Here is a 13011-nt window from a genome sequence, read left to right as displayed (position 1 = left end):
GCAAATCTCTTAAACTATCCATATGGTTTAGGAAATTGACCAACTCTACTCTTACTGTTTACATATTATTTTAAAGGGAAAATTTCTGATTAGTACCCTATACTTTGGGCCTAATGCCGCTTTGGTTCACAAACTTTAAAATGTGACAATTCAGTACCCAAACTTTTAAAGTGTGGCAATCTAGTACCTACCGTTAACTAGCTGTTAACCCGCCGTTAAGTGGCATTTGAAAAAGATATAAATGCCCTTCAAGTGTTATTTAATTTTCTTTATCAACCATCTAAATGTTGACAAAAAATTAACAATACCAAATCCTTGCCTCTTCTATTCAAGAAAGTTGGGGTCACCAGAATGTCCACTCAAACGTGGCCCCAACTTTCTTGAATAGAAGAGACAAGGATTTGAGATTGTTAATTTTTTGTCAACGTTTAGATGGTTGATAAAGAAAATTAAATAACACTTGAAGGGCATTTATATCTTTTTCAAATGCCACTTAACGGCTGGTTAACAGCTAGTTAACGGTAGGTACTAGATTGCCACACTTTAAAAGTTTGGGTACTGAATTGTTGCATTTTAAAAATCGGGGACCAAAGTGGCACTAGGCCCAAAGTATAGGGTACTAATCGGGGATTTTCCCCATCTTAAAGTACCCAAACTTTTAAAGTGTAGCAATCTAGTACCTACCGTTAACTAGCTGTTAACCCGCCGTTAAGTGGCATTTGAAAAAGATATAAATGCCCTTCAAGTGTTATTTAATTTTCTTTATCAACCATCTAAATGTTGACAAAAAATTAACAATACCAAATCCTTGCCTCTTCTATTCAAGAAAGTTGGGGTCACCAGAATGTCCACTCAAATGTGGCCCCAACTTTCTTGAATAGAAGAGGCAAGGATTTGAGACTGTTAATTTTTTGTCAACGTTTAGATGGTTGATAAAGAAAATTAAATAACACTTGAAGGGCATTTATATCTTTTTCAAATGCCACTTAACGGCTGGTTAACAGCTAGTTAACGGTAGGTACTAGATTGCCACACTTTAAAAGTTTGGGTACTGAATTGTTGCATTTTAAAAATTGGGGACCAAAGTGGCACTAGGCCCAAAGTATAGGGTACTAATCGGGGATTTTCCCCATCTTAAAGTACCCAAACTTTTAAAGTGTAGCAATCTAGTACCTACCGTTAACTAGCTGTTAACCCGCCGTTAAGTGGCATTTGAAAAAGATATAAATGCCCTTCAAGTGTTATTTAATTTTCTTTATCAACCATCTAAATGTTGACAAAAAATTAACAATACCAAATCCTTGCCTCTTCTATTCAAGAAAGTTGGGGTCACCAGAATGTCCACTCAAATGTGGCCCCAACTTTCTTGAATAGAAGAGGCAAGGATTTGAGACTGTTAATTTTTTGTCAACGTTTAGATGGTTGATAAAGAAAATTAAATAACACTTGAAGGGCATTTATATCTTTTTCAAATGCCACTTAACGGCGGGTTAACAGCTAGTTAACGGTAGGTACTAGATTGCCACACTTTAAAAGTTTGAGTACTGAATTGTTGCATTTTAAAAATCGGGGATCAAAGTGGCACTAGGCCCAAAGTATAGGGTACTAATCGGGAATTTTCCCCATCTTAAAGTACCCCTAAGTTTTCTGACAATTACCATCATCATTACATATTGACGAAAAAAAGGAAAAATATCAAATTTACCTTCCATTATCTCTCAAATTTTCAAAACAAAATCCAATAAAAAATTTTTCATCTACTCTACTTTACTGGTGTTGCAGTATCTATTCGAGCATGGACCATCGGCCCATGTAACAGACTTGTGAATTCCACGTGGTTGCAAACTTGCAATGAAGCATCAATTTCACACCGAGAGGGCTACGATGTGCACTGAACAGCCATCATTCGGTTGTTAACAAACAACGAACACAAGGAGTCCGTTTAGATAACGAAACCTTATTGGTGAATTGGGGAAGGAGGTGTATGATAACTGATAAGAGGTGGATGGTGCGCAAAGATAAGGGGGTTCTTTTTTTCCTCTTTTGTACCTCTCACGGGAGTGCCATGATCGCCCGGGTTGGAAGTGGGTGCACACACTCTGGCCTATTTCTCTCCAACTCCTTTCTAGGAAAGGAATTTGGACCCCTCTCTCTCTCTCTATATATATATACCAAATTTTGAGAATTAGAATATAACAACGATTTTATCTTTGGATCGACCGGATTCTAGGAGAAGGATGAAATGGTTTTCTCGTTTCTGTTTTAACTTTTAACCGTTTTTGGTGTGTATACGTTATAATGAGATCAAATTGTAAAATGCATTTACAAAATTTCTTATTTGTCTGCATTTTCCAGATTTTCCTTTTTGGATCTGGAGTTTTTTGTTCATATTTGAAGATTCAGCAGTCACAGATTAGGTTAAACCCATTTTCAGCGATGGGTTGCATTTCTGAACTACATTACTTAGCAGATTTATGTATCTGTAAATATGGGCGTGTGTGTTTGATAGATTGTTTGCAGGGAGGATCTTCTTTTCAGGGGTTCGATTCCATTCCTTTAAGGAGGAAAAGATGAAAGTCTGTCATGCTCATGTGTGGATATATGAAGAACATATCAACATGTTCTGAGTTTGATGATGTGGATGGATGTTTATGAAGCAGATCACACACCACGGAATGAAACAGACTCGAAGGAAAAACCAGTCAATGGATGTTTACTAGGAGAGAAAAAACCAGTTAATGAAAGGAAATTGTAAAATGGTTTTACAAAATTTCTCTGTGCAATTTTCTGTCTTTAGACTCCTTATAAAACCTTAATTTTTTGACATTTCTTTTGAGATCCACTAAGAGGGGAGAGAACACAGAAGTTCTTAATCGAATCAAAGGGACGCAACAGCACAAATAAGTAACATGTCTTCTATATGGTTTCTCTCTATGAAAAGTTTTATGGTTTTGGATCGAGAGAGAGATGTCCAAGGCATTAGTTCAGCCGATAGGACAGAAGAGATTAACGAACGTGGCAGTGGTTCGTCTGAAGAAGCATGGAATGTGATTCGAGATCACCTGCTACAAGAACATGGTCATCTCATGGTTTTCTGGCGTGTATGGAGAAGAGAGTGAAAGATGTTGGTGATGCAAAAGGGTATTTTTAAGAAAATATATCAGTCATGTGAGTCATATACGACGGAATGTAACAGAAAATTAACAGCAAATGAGGTTTTAAACAATTGTCAAAAAACTTAGGAAATACTTTAAGACAATATATAAAAAAAAAAAAAAAAAAAACGTTACCCCTCTGGTCTTTGTTTGATGTAATACTTTTTGTTGGTGAAACTGTGAAAGAACTCGAATGTGAAGTGTAAAGACCGACTATGGACTTTTACAGGTAACGTATAATGGGTTTTACTCCATAAACCTTAACACTTGATTGGGTTACTTTACATAGTCCGATTGGATTACATGGTGCCTTGTACAAGAGTGTCGGGCTCAAAAGAGTTTTCATTGGGTAATGGTCCACCCAATCAAGAGAGTTCTGGTACCTTGTTGGATTTAGTGGAAATCTTAATTACCAAATAAAAATAAATAAATAAAGTTCTGATCCACCCCTCCCAACTCCCAAGGCCCCAGATTAGGTAGTGGTAACGGGCCCTCACAAATCTGAAATTACAGTCCTCGTAGTAGTCTATTAGTAGCCCCTATAAACCACATCCTGCCCATGGATTTGGCATCCATCCACGATCAGAATACAGGTGGAACTATGATTTATAGGAGTGAACTGAACAGTAAAAACCTCTTTTTTTTCAGAAGCTAAATGGAGCACATTGTCATTTTATGTTTTAGTTTGGTCTCCACCCATGTTGGCTTCCAGCACTTTGGGGAAAAGGGGGTCAAGGGGAAGTTATCAATGGTGCATGGCACCGAATACAAAAAAAAAAAAAAAAAAGTTCCAAAATATTAACTTTATAAAGCTTGTTCAGAAAGTTCCAGAAGCTTAATCTATCTCTGGAAACAATGGCATCAACTCACGAGTAGATCCTGTCAAATGCAGATCTCTTAATATCAGTGACTTGCCAACCCACTTCACTGTGGGAAAGGTCAAACTTAGCAAGCAGCAAATGGTCATGGAACTCGATCATATTCTCACTCATCTGGGGAAGTTGGGCCAATTTAGCTAGATTGAGTTATTCATCTTCCATAAAAAATTGCATTAAAATCTGACACTATTGACTTTGGAATCTTCTATAGGCAACAACCTTCAACAATCTCTAAGCAGAAAATGGTACCTTTAGGCCCATTCTCTGGACTAGCCAAGGCCTTTCAGGATTCGGGTCAATAAAATAATGCATAAGGAACTGTTCTGCTTCTTCATCCACCAATTCCCTGCACCATGTTACTCGTTTCGAGGGGCAACTACCTGGCCCAAAACACCTGCCATTTTGATTGTTAGAGAAACAAACAAACTATGCAATGGTGCAAGCCTGCTTGTGGATAGGATAACTTGGAAAACAGCAATGTACTTACCTTTGCTAGTCTTATATACATTCCTAAGTCCTAACAATGTCTACCAACAGCATGACAACACTGCATGGTATAACCAAGCAGGAACTGCAGACAACCTTCATACTCACCCCTAAAATGATCCCACAATATAATCTCTATAATCTGCAGATTTTTTCTCTATATTAAAAAACACAAAACCCAGAGGGATGTCAATCAGCCCAAGTCATGATTCATGAAACTTCCGAGTTATTGGAGATGAGCCAAGTTACTCTAGCAGGAGTATTCAGCCAAAATAATTTGACTCCAGTGAGTCGAGCTGTTTAAAACCACTACTCTGGTTCTTATTTCAATTTCAACAATGCAACTAATCAAGGGAACAAACAGTACCTGTATTCATAAAAGCAAGCACTTCTCTCATTTTCTGGTTTGTTCCAATTATTCCACCCAACAGGTCTAATACATGCGTCCATCCACGTGTATGCAAAGACCACTCTGCCAAATGGGCCCCATGGTCGTCCAAGATATGAATAATTAGTCCCTCCATTTCCAGTAATCACACATCTGCATTCATTGACTTGGTTACATACCTATGTTAGTCATGAAAGGAAAACAAAGAAGAATTTGTTCCTCAGATGATTTAGGAAAAGAAAGACAGAAACCAAGAAACTGTGAGATGTAGACATGGAATATCTTTCTATAGGAGACAAGAGGCATTAATGTGTTTTCCACATTAACACATTTTCCTGAACAATGATGCTTAAGGCTGCATTTGGTTTGAAGAAAAAGGAAGGGAAAGGTAGGAAACCTATACACATCTTCAATGTAAACATTTTATTCACAGCAACAAAAAATAAGAAACCTTACAGAGCTTCCCATTTCACATCACAAGCAACAGATGAAACGAAGCTCCAGGCAAAGATTATTACATTCACTTTTTTTAACGAGTAACATGAAAAGAAAAGATGTTATTAACATCACATTCAATTTTACCTTTCAAAGAGTTGAATAATAACTCTTCGTTCTTAAGCCAAGTCAATATTGGCAACTTACATAGCTTGTGCTGTTAATATAAACAAAGGAACTGGAAAGGTTTTGAATAGCAGATAAACCAACCTGAAAAGGGGGAAAACCTCATGCATAACAATTTATAAGCAAGGAAAAGAATGAACTACCCACACACTTCTGGTGTAAAAGATCTGCATATAGATAAGTCAACTTCAAAAATAGAAGCTTTCTTATTTACTTGTGCAAAATACTTTTATTTATTTAACTAAGAGGTCTTTCAAAAATTTGAAGGATCAAGGTATCAATTTCATGCTAAGAGTTTGTTAGCATCTTAAAGGTTTGTACTTTGATTTTTAAATCCTAAAGTTTGTAACTTCTGCGAGTTCCAACCAAATCATCAAGTTTTCTTTTAAAGTTTGCTAGCATGTCAAGATTTAAAAGTTGATTCTAAGCTTCAAGAGTTATGGCTTCACCCATGTTTTCTTTATCAATTACATCATCAAAGATCTTGATTTCACTTCTTCACTAATGACAGATTAGAATTTGTTCATGGATTTGAAGAAATGAAACTAACAAATGTAAGTCAAAGTATTTGTACTCTTTGCAGAGCTCAGTTTTCCTCAACCTGCATCTGTAAAGAACCATGTTGATTGACAGGAACCTAAGAGCCAAAATATGCACTACAACAGAAACCATGTCATCCTATAGTTGGAGAACTTAAGCAGAAAGTAGAACTAGAAGCCACGCACCTAAGGAACACATAACCGGTTGATTCCTGAGAAGATTTCCTACTTTGTGCAGTTATGAATCCTGCAGATTTGCAGTGGATATGGCAATGCTCCAAAAGAGCAGTGCTATTCCCAAAGATGAAGTCCACACTTCCTTCAATATAACAATCCTTCAAGTACTGTTTTCCATAATGCAAATACAATGTATCCTGCACAAGTATTGCAGAGAAAAAGAAATTATCACCGGAAAGTTCAGAGGAGGGGAAAAAAATAGATGAAGTACACACTTCCTTCAATGTGTCTTGATTCTTTGCCAAAACTAGTCCCTAGTTGCCCAATATCCATCACTTGGGCCCAACTAAACATAATGATGTAGTTGACAGATAATAACCATATGAAACTCCTACCATCTAATGAATGAAAATTTTCACCTTCTAGGTTTCTCCTACTTTTCTTGGGAGAAAAGGGAAATGTACAAACACTTATTTTCCCTATGTAAAACCATGTACTAGATCTTTTCAAGGAAATTATTTGTTTGTCCAACTCACAGGTGGGTAGGATACCTACAACTAGGAGAGAGAGAGAATTCAAGATTTTACCAGCTTGAAGAATCCATCTTCATAACTCACTCTTAACATTTTAACATTTAAATTGATAAAATTCTTAATCCAGTATCAACATTTACCTTTTCTCTTTGGTATTTAAATTCACGTTTAACTCTTCCTATGGGAGCTTTAAGAAATTTTTGGCAATAAAACATAACCATTCTGTATGTTAACGTATTTACTAGTATTGAAAAAAGTGTGAAAGCTAATTACAGTTGAACCACTCTTACTCTGCTGAATTCTCTTCATTCATAAATGGTTTTGCAATAACATCCATAAAAATGGTTCAAAAAATACTTCCCATGATTTCTATGATGTTCATTAGAGAAATGAGAAAGACACTTTAGCAATTAAAAGTGGAATCAAAATCAACCCAAAAGTCTGAACCAAATAAAGCATGCTAAGATGGATTCACTAGCTAGAGACGGAGCTGGTAAGGATGACTTGTTATTGATAAAAAACATCATCAGCACGTTATCAAAATTACAACTTTTTATGGGATTTATTAACATTACAACTTTTGGACCAAAATTACAAAGCTAAGTATACCTGCCACCCAAGAAACCTGCAATTATAGAAGGCACATCGATCAGCTGTTACTCTAATTGCCACAGCTTGGCCCGAACCCTGGAACATTAAGAAGCTAAACAAATTAATCAACACTGTCTATATGTTCATTTTTTATGCAGATTACGGACTGTTAGGCTTTCAGCCAGACAACTGGGTTCAAAAATTCAAGTCTCGGCAATGGAAATTCTTTACTTTTATAAAACGAAGAAGGAATAGAAAAAGAAAAGAAAAGAGGAAGGCATTTATTAATTACATTTTCTTTTTAATAATACGCTGTAGCAATGCAAAACAAGACGGGGAAACAATATCGATTGTATCAGAAGCCTACCTCAGGAGCAGAGTTCTCGAACGTAATATTCTCGGCAATGAAATCCTCTCCTTCGACGATGGTACTCCCACATCCGAATGTTCCCGTTCCAATCACACGAGACCCCTGCAATTGAATATCAGATTATACGAGTAGGGAGGAGATGAGTCTTGAGAATCTCAAGTTGAAACAATTACCCATCGAGAAATATCGTTGAAAAGAAAGAAGAAAAGAATGGGCTTTAATTTAAAGAGAAGATGAAGGGTACCTGATGGTGATCGATTTTGGTGGCGGTGTTGTTCCAGGTGAGGACGGTGCCCTCAGGGCGCAGCCCAGCCAGGGTTATTAGATTCTTCGTCTTGGGCACATACACCGGCTGCTTGTACACCCCCGGCGACACCCGAATCACCGTCCGGCATGTATTTCCCAGTGGTACCGCATCGATCGCCTCCTGGACCGTCCGATAGTCTCCGCTCCCGTCCTGTGATACCTTCAGCACTCGAACTGACATTCTCTCTCTCTCTCTCTCCTTCAGTGATCACTGATCACTACTACTAGCTCATGGATCCATTTTTGCTGAGACTGAGAAAGTACGCAACAATAATTCGCAGCATCTTTCATCTTTGTTTTGTAATTCACCAATTTTTGTATTTTACCCGTTTTATTTATTATCTCCTCTTGCAAAACTCCCACTCGCGGCAACATTTTTTTTGACTATCAGAAAGCAGACCATCAGAAAACGTGGCGCAAATTCACACGCTTATGGCCCACAGAAACATTCTGTCTATTCGATTGTATGGTCTACACTCTAGATTCCAGATCAACGATTCATAGTGCTCCTTGAAACCTGATCCATTATTTATCGGCTTTATAGGGGTAGTTTCGAAATTCTCGACAGATCCGGGACTTCTTTGGTAAGATTGAGACATAAAAATCCGCGCAGATCTCCACCAGTCCACTGTTGTCTTCACTCTTCACCGATCACCAGATCAAGAAGCAGGAAAGGAAGAAGAAAAGCCATGCCTTACTACTCGAGAGGCGACGACGCTGCTGACGACTTTGACGAGTACGATCCGACGCCGTACGGTGGAGGATACGACATCGGCCTTACTTATGGCCGATCTCTGGATCCGTCTGATGAGATCTGTTACCCGATCTCGTCCTCATCGTCTGATATTGATTACGAGAGGCCCCAGTACTCGTCTTACGCTGAACCTTCTGCTTACGGCGATGACGCCCTTGCGACTGAGTACAGCAGCTACGCCCGCCCCAACAGGCCAAACCCCCAGCCCGCCTACGACTTCCAGCCCGAAAAGCCCTATGGGGAAGAAGCCGGCGGCGGTGACTACGGTTACAGCGGAGGCAAGCCCAATTATGGTTACCAGTCTGAGGTGAACCGACCGGATTACGGCGGTGAGGGTGAGTTTGGCTACGGCCGGAAGCCGGAACCGGAGGAACCTGTTTCTGATTATGGATCCGGCTATGGTGGCAGGCCCAGTTATGGGCGTCAGGAGGAAGAGGAGTACAGGAAGCCCAGTTATGAGCGTCAGGAGGAAGATGAGTACCGGAGGCCCACTTACGGGAAGCCCAGTTATGAGCGTCAGGAGGAAGATGAGTACCGGAGGCCCACTTACGAGAAGCCCAGTTATGAGCGTCAGGAGGAAGAAGAGTACCGTAGGCCCACTTACGAGAAGCCCAGTTGTGAGCGTCAGGAGGAAGATGAGTACCGGAGGCCCACTTACGGGAAGCCCAGTTATGAGCGTCAGGAGGAAGATGAGTACCGGAGGCCCACTTACGAGAAGCCCAGTTATGAGCGTCAGGAGGAAGAAGAGTACCGTAGGCCCACTTACGAGAAGCCCAGTTGTGAGCGTCAGGAGGAAGAATACCGTAGGCCCACTTACGAGAAGCCCAGTTATGAGCGTCAGGAGGAAGAAGAGTACCGTAGGCCCACTTACGAGAAGCCCAGTTATGAGCGTCAGGAGAAAGAGGAATATAGGAGGCCCACCTATGAGCGTCAGGAGGAAGAGGAGTATCGGAGGCCTACTTATGAGAGGCCCAATTATGGGCGTCAAGAGGAAGAGTATCAGAGGCCCACCTATGAAAGGCCCAGTTATGGGAGGGGTGACGAGGAAGAGGAGCCTCGGAGGCACCAGGAGCCCAGTTATGGAGGAGAAGAGTATGGTCGTACCAACTCTGTGAGTAGATCTCTTCGCTCAGTTTTTCTATTCATATCGTCTGGTAAAGCGAAATTGAATCCAAAATGCTTTCCTTTCTTCGTGTTTAGTCTTTCTCATCTGATAATCTGATTAATTCTTTTGGTAATGAAAGCATGATTATCTGATCTGTTAATCTTATCATAGTTCTACGAAACATGTTTATTAAGGCAGTTTTCTGTGAATATACGGATACCCATTTTATTTCTCTATTTTTAATAGAATGCATGCGCTTCGTTTAATGTTGATCGTAGCTGTAATTGGATTGTGAATATTGAGAAATGCTTTTTTTTGAGAAAAAAGCATAATATCATTAATACCAAAAAATCATGTACAACTAGTAGTTGTAGACAAAGGATTACAAAAAAGCTGCCCATGCAGCATTATGCTCCCAAACCCTGCTTTACAAAAAGGATATCATTTACAAAGAAGGAACTGCAATTTCTGTTTTTGAACAATTTGCTTATAGCAAGCCAAGAGAAGTAGAGAACATCTTTCCCAAAATCTTATGAAATGGTGAGCGTATAGAGCTGCTTTTATTCTTGAAGATCCTTGCATTTCTCTCCTGCCATATTCCACGCCACCTTTCCCCTCTTATATAAATCGTCAATCCCCCAGCCCTTTACAAACTCCACCACTTTTTTCTGGGCAGCAGCTACTCACCTCGAACAGCTTCCAGGTTTTATATGTTTTCTTTCCTTCCTGTGTGGCTGTGGTGGAGGAGAGTTTCTTCTGCTTGTGGAATTGTTATTTTTGGAAGCTTTGAGGCATCTATGAAGAATATGTTAACTAGTGAGCATTTTTATTTCTTTGGTCAAAAATATACAAACTTTAGTTGTAGCAAAAGCTAGTCTTCTTACAGCCGGGGGTGTGGGGCGGGAGATTCACATGCACCCAAAAAAAGCTAGTCTAGTCTTCTTAGGAACTTCTCTTAGATTCGGATAATCTTGATTCCTTTTTAATAATGCTCTGCACTTGTGCTTATGATATTTTGTTATATGAAATGTATAGTGAATTAGTGATAAAGTTGCTAATCAGATGGGACAATAGTCTGTCTCACTTGCCATTGATTTCTTATGATATTACCTTAGGAAGTCCATAACTAAGATGGTTCCAGTGATTTATGAGTGCTTAAATATATTTTATGTCCATAACTACACATTGAGCTGGTTTTTTTTTCATTCCTCTAAAAAAATCTGCTTTTTTCAAGGTAAAGTTGTTTTCTTCAGTTACTATTTGTGCTTCAATTTCAGCATTTGATCTCCCTTCTCGTTTCTCTCATGGATGAATTGGGTCTCCTTGGTGAAAGAATTGGTAGAGAACATCTAAACTACCAATGCATGAAAGCTTGAGGCTTAAGCATAACCATGGGAAGCTACTTCAGGGTATATCCCGGATTACCAAACAAATGTGCTAATGAAGTATTGTTTAAATGCCAAAAATCCTTCTCACATTTCAGAACCATTGAGGGCTCTGTTGGGCTCACTACTTCTCACACATCTTGGCATGCGAAGTTGGATTTCAGTTTTGGTTTGGAAAACAAATGGACCATGTCTGTCTCAGTACCTTTTTGGCCAAGCTTTCTGCCGTAAGGTATGGAGTATTACTTCCCCAACATCTTCATGTATGGAGTAGTACTTCCCCAACATCTCAATGCCCTGAAATCCAATGCAGAAGTCACAGAATCATCCCACAATGAGGTAGCAGGATCCTGAAAATATCTCTTTGACCTTTGAGTCTTCCTGAAAGTGTGCAACAGCTCTATTGAGTCTCTTCCAATTCTTTAGATTTCATTTTAGCATAATTTCCTTCATGACAAAAATTAATCAAATCCAAAAGTTCTTTATTTGTTGGAGTTACATGATAAGAGTAAAATTCTATACATGACATGATCAAAATAAATTTAGACTTCGAAATATAAGAGATTCTGAGGTTGACTGGAGTTGTAATGGTCTCTATTTTTCAACACATGGAAGAGCATAAATGACTCAAATGCACCTTCAGGGTATTAGGAGCCCAGTTTGGATGTTGTATGCTTTTTAGAAAACCAACTGAAGTAGATATGAAGTGTAGTGCCACATGTTATCTTACAAATTCGAATATACTGGCTGCTCTGGGTGGGCCACTAAATGTATTAGGTATGGATTAATTTAAACTATCATGTTGAGTTTTGCTCTCTTCTAATTACTTCTGCATTATATTGTTAGGGAGACGACAACTCTGATGATGAGGAAAAGAAACGGCGCCATCACAAGCACCACCACCACCGCAAGCACAACGATGATGAATAAGCGGGACATGGACCTAGTTGGTCCCTTCTGAATATCCTTACTCCATACTAGTTTACTAAATAAAGAGTGGGGAAGTGTTTGGTTTTGATTGTTACTACAATTGGGTATTAGGAATGACATTTGGTGAAATGTTAAGCCTATGTATGGAACGACTGTGTGCTTATAAATAATAACACCCAGAACTTCTTTGGGTTCTTTTGGTTGAAGAATTTCTGATCTTGTGTTTGCCAAGCCATATTCTTGCATTGCAATTATGCAATTAGAATTGTAGTATGATTGGATTTGACAATCTCACATATCTCGTTTGGTTATTTGGGTTCATTGTAGCAGTGAAAATGAATGTAACCTCTAGATTTTGGCCGCCTCACCAGTATTTCATACTGTTACTATTACTGTTACAGGACCATTCTCCTCTAAAATGGAGAAAGCGGTTTTGTTTCCCTTGATGCTGATTTTTCTATCAAAGAAAAATCTTTGAAAAAAAACTTGGAAATGGAATGGCAATCAACAAATTTGAAGCTTTTTTCTTATATAATTATAATTGATTTCCCTGTGTCTAGGCTGGCCAACTAATCCGAATGCCATTGTCATTCGTCAGTTTTTACTGTAAACAAAGAGGAAATATTCCCTATCCTCTTGTTCTTCCTTCGATCACCTCTCTGGTGTGTCCTGCACATAGCCCTGTTGACCTCCCAAAAAAAAAAAAACAGCAGCTTCTCCATATGTTCGACATAAACTTCGATCTTTAATATTTGAAGTGAAATCGTTGCCATATATAGGGTTTCTGCATAAA

General features: G+C 38.9%; 2 protein-coding genes across 3 annotated transcripts; one reads left to right on the top strand and one right to left on the bottom strand.

Annotated features, from left to right (window-relative positions):
• Positions 1-3760: 3760 nt before the first annotated feature.
• PME31 (pectin methylesterase 31) lies at positions 3761-8362 on the bottom strand. Of its 2 annotated transcripts, XM_010260100.3 has the most exons (7): positions 7983-8362; positions 7736-7840; positions 7387-7464; positions 6254-6441; positions 4887-5060; positions 4283-4427; positions 3761-4147 (listed from the first exon to the last, which is right to left on the bottom strand). In XM_010260100.3, exons 1-7 carry the CDS (start codon positions 8223-8225, stop codon positions 4022-4024), a joined length of 1059 nt encoding a protein of 352 aa, XP_010258402.1. In that variant the 5' UTR covers positions 8226-8362; the 3' UTR covers positions 3761-4021. The 2 variants fall into 2 exon arrangements, with proteins under 2 accessions (XP_010258402.1, XP_010258408.1); XM_010260106.3 differs by lacking the exon at positions 3761-4147 and having other exon boundaries at positions 4157-4427; positions 7983-8361.
• Positions 8363-8662: 300 nt separating this feature from the next.
• LOC104598161 (uncharacterized) lies at positions 8663-12427 on the top strand. Its single transcript, XM_010260094.3, has 2 exons — positions 8663-9909; positions 12135-12427. Exons 1-2 carry the CDS (start codon positions 8734-8736, stop codon positions 12216-12218), a joined length of 1260 nt encoding a protein of 419 aa, XP_010258396.2. The 5' UTR covers positions 8663-8733; the 3' UTR covers positions 12219-12427.
• The last annotated feature ends 584 nt before the right edge of the window (positions 12428-13011 follow it).

The sequence above is a fragment of the Nelumbo nucifera genome, chromosome 3 (genome assembly GCF_055504915.1).
Source record: "Nelumbo nucifera cultivar China Antique chromosome 3, China Antique-T2T, whole genome shotgun sequence".
In the NCBI taxonomy this organism is placed as follows: domain Eukaryota; kingdom Viridiplantae; phylum Streptophyta; class Magnoliopsida; order Proteales; family Nelumbonaceae; genus Nelumbo; species Nelumbo nucifera.
Note: the sequence above shows the minus strand (reverse complement) of the source record. Positions and strands in the feature narration are given on the sequence as shown.

Bases quoted from the DNA above. Each gene is read 5' to 3' on its own strand.
- PME31 (XM_010260100.3), bottom strand. From the start codon at position 8,225: ATGTCAGTTCGAGTGCTGAAGGTATCACAGGACGGGAGCGGAGACTAT. The intron at 7,465-7,735 runs GTAGGCTTCTGA...TTAATGTTCCAG, and splicing joins TCGAGAACTCTGCTCCTGAG to GGTTCGGGCCAAGCTGTGGC. The intron at 6,442-7,386 runs GTATACTTAGCT...ATACTTGTGCAG, and splicing joins GCAGGTTTCTTGGGTGGCAG to GATACATTGTATTTGCATTA.
- LOC104598161 (XM_010260094.3), top strand. From the start codon at position 8,734: ATGCCTTACTACTCGAGAGGCGACGACGCTGCTGACGACTTTGACGAG. The intron at 9,910-12,134 runs GTGAGTAGATCT...TTATATTGTTAG, and splicing joins AGTATGGTCGTACCAACTCT to GGAGACGACAACTCTGATGA.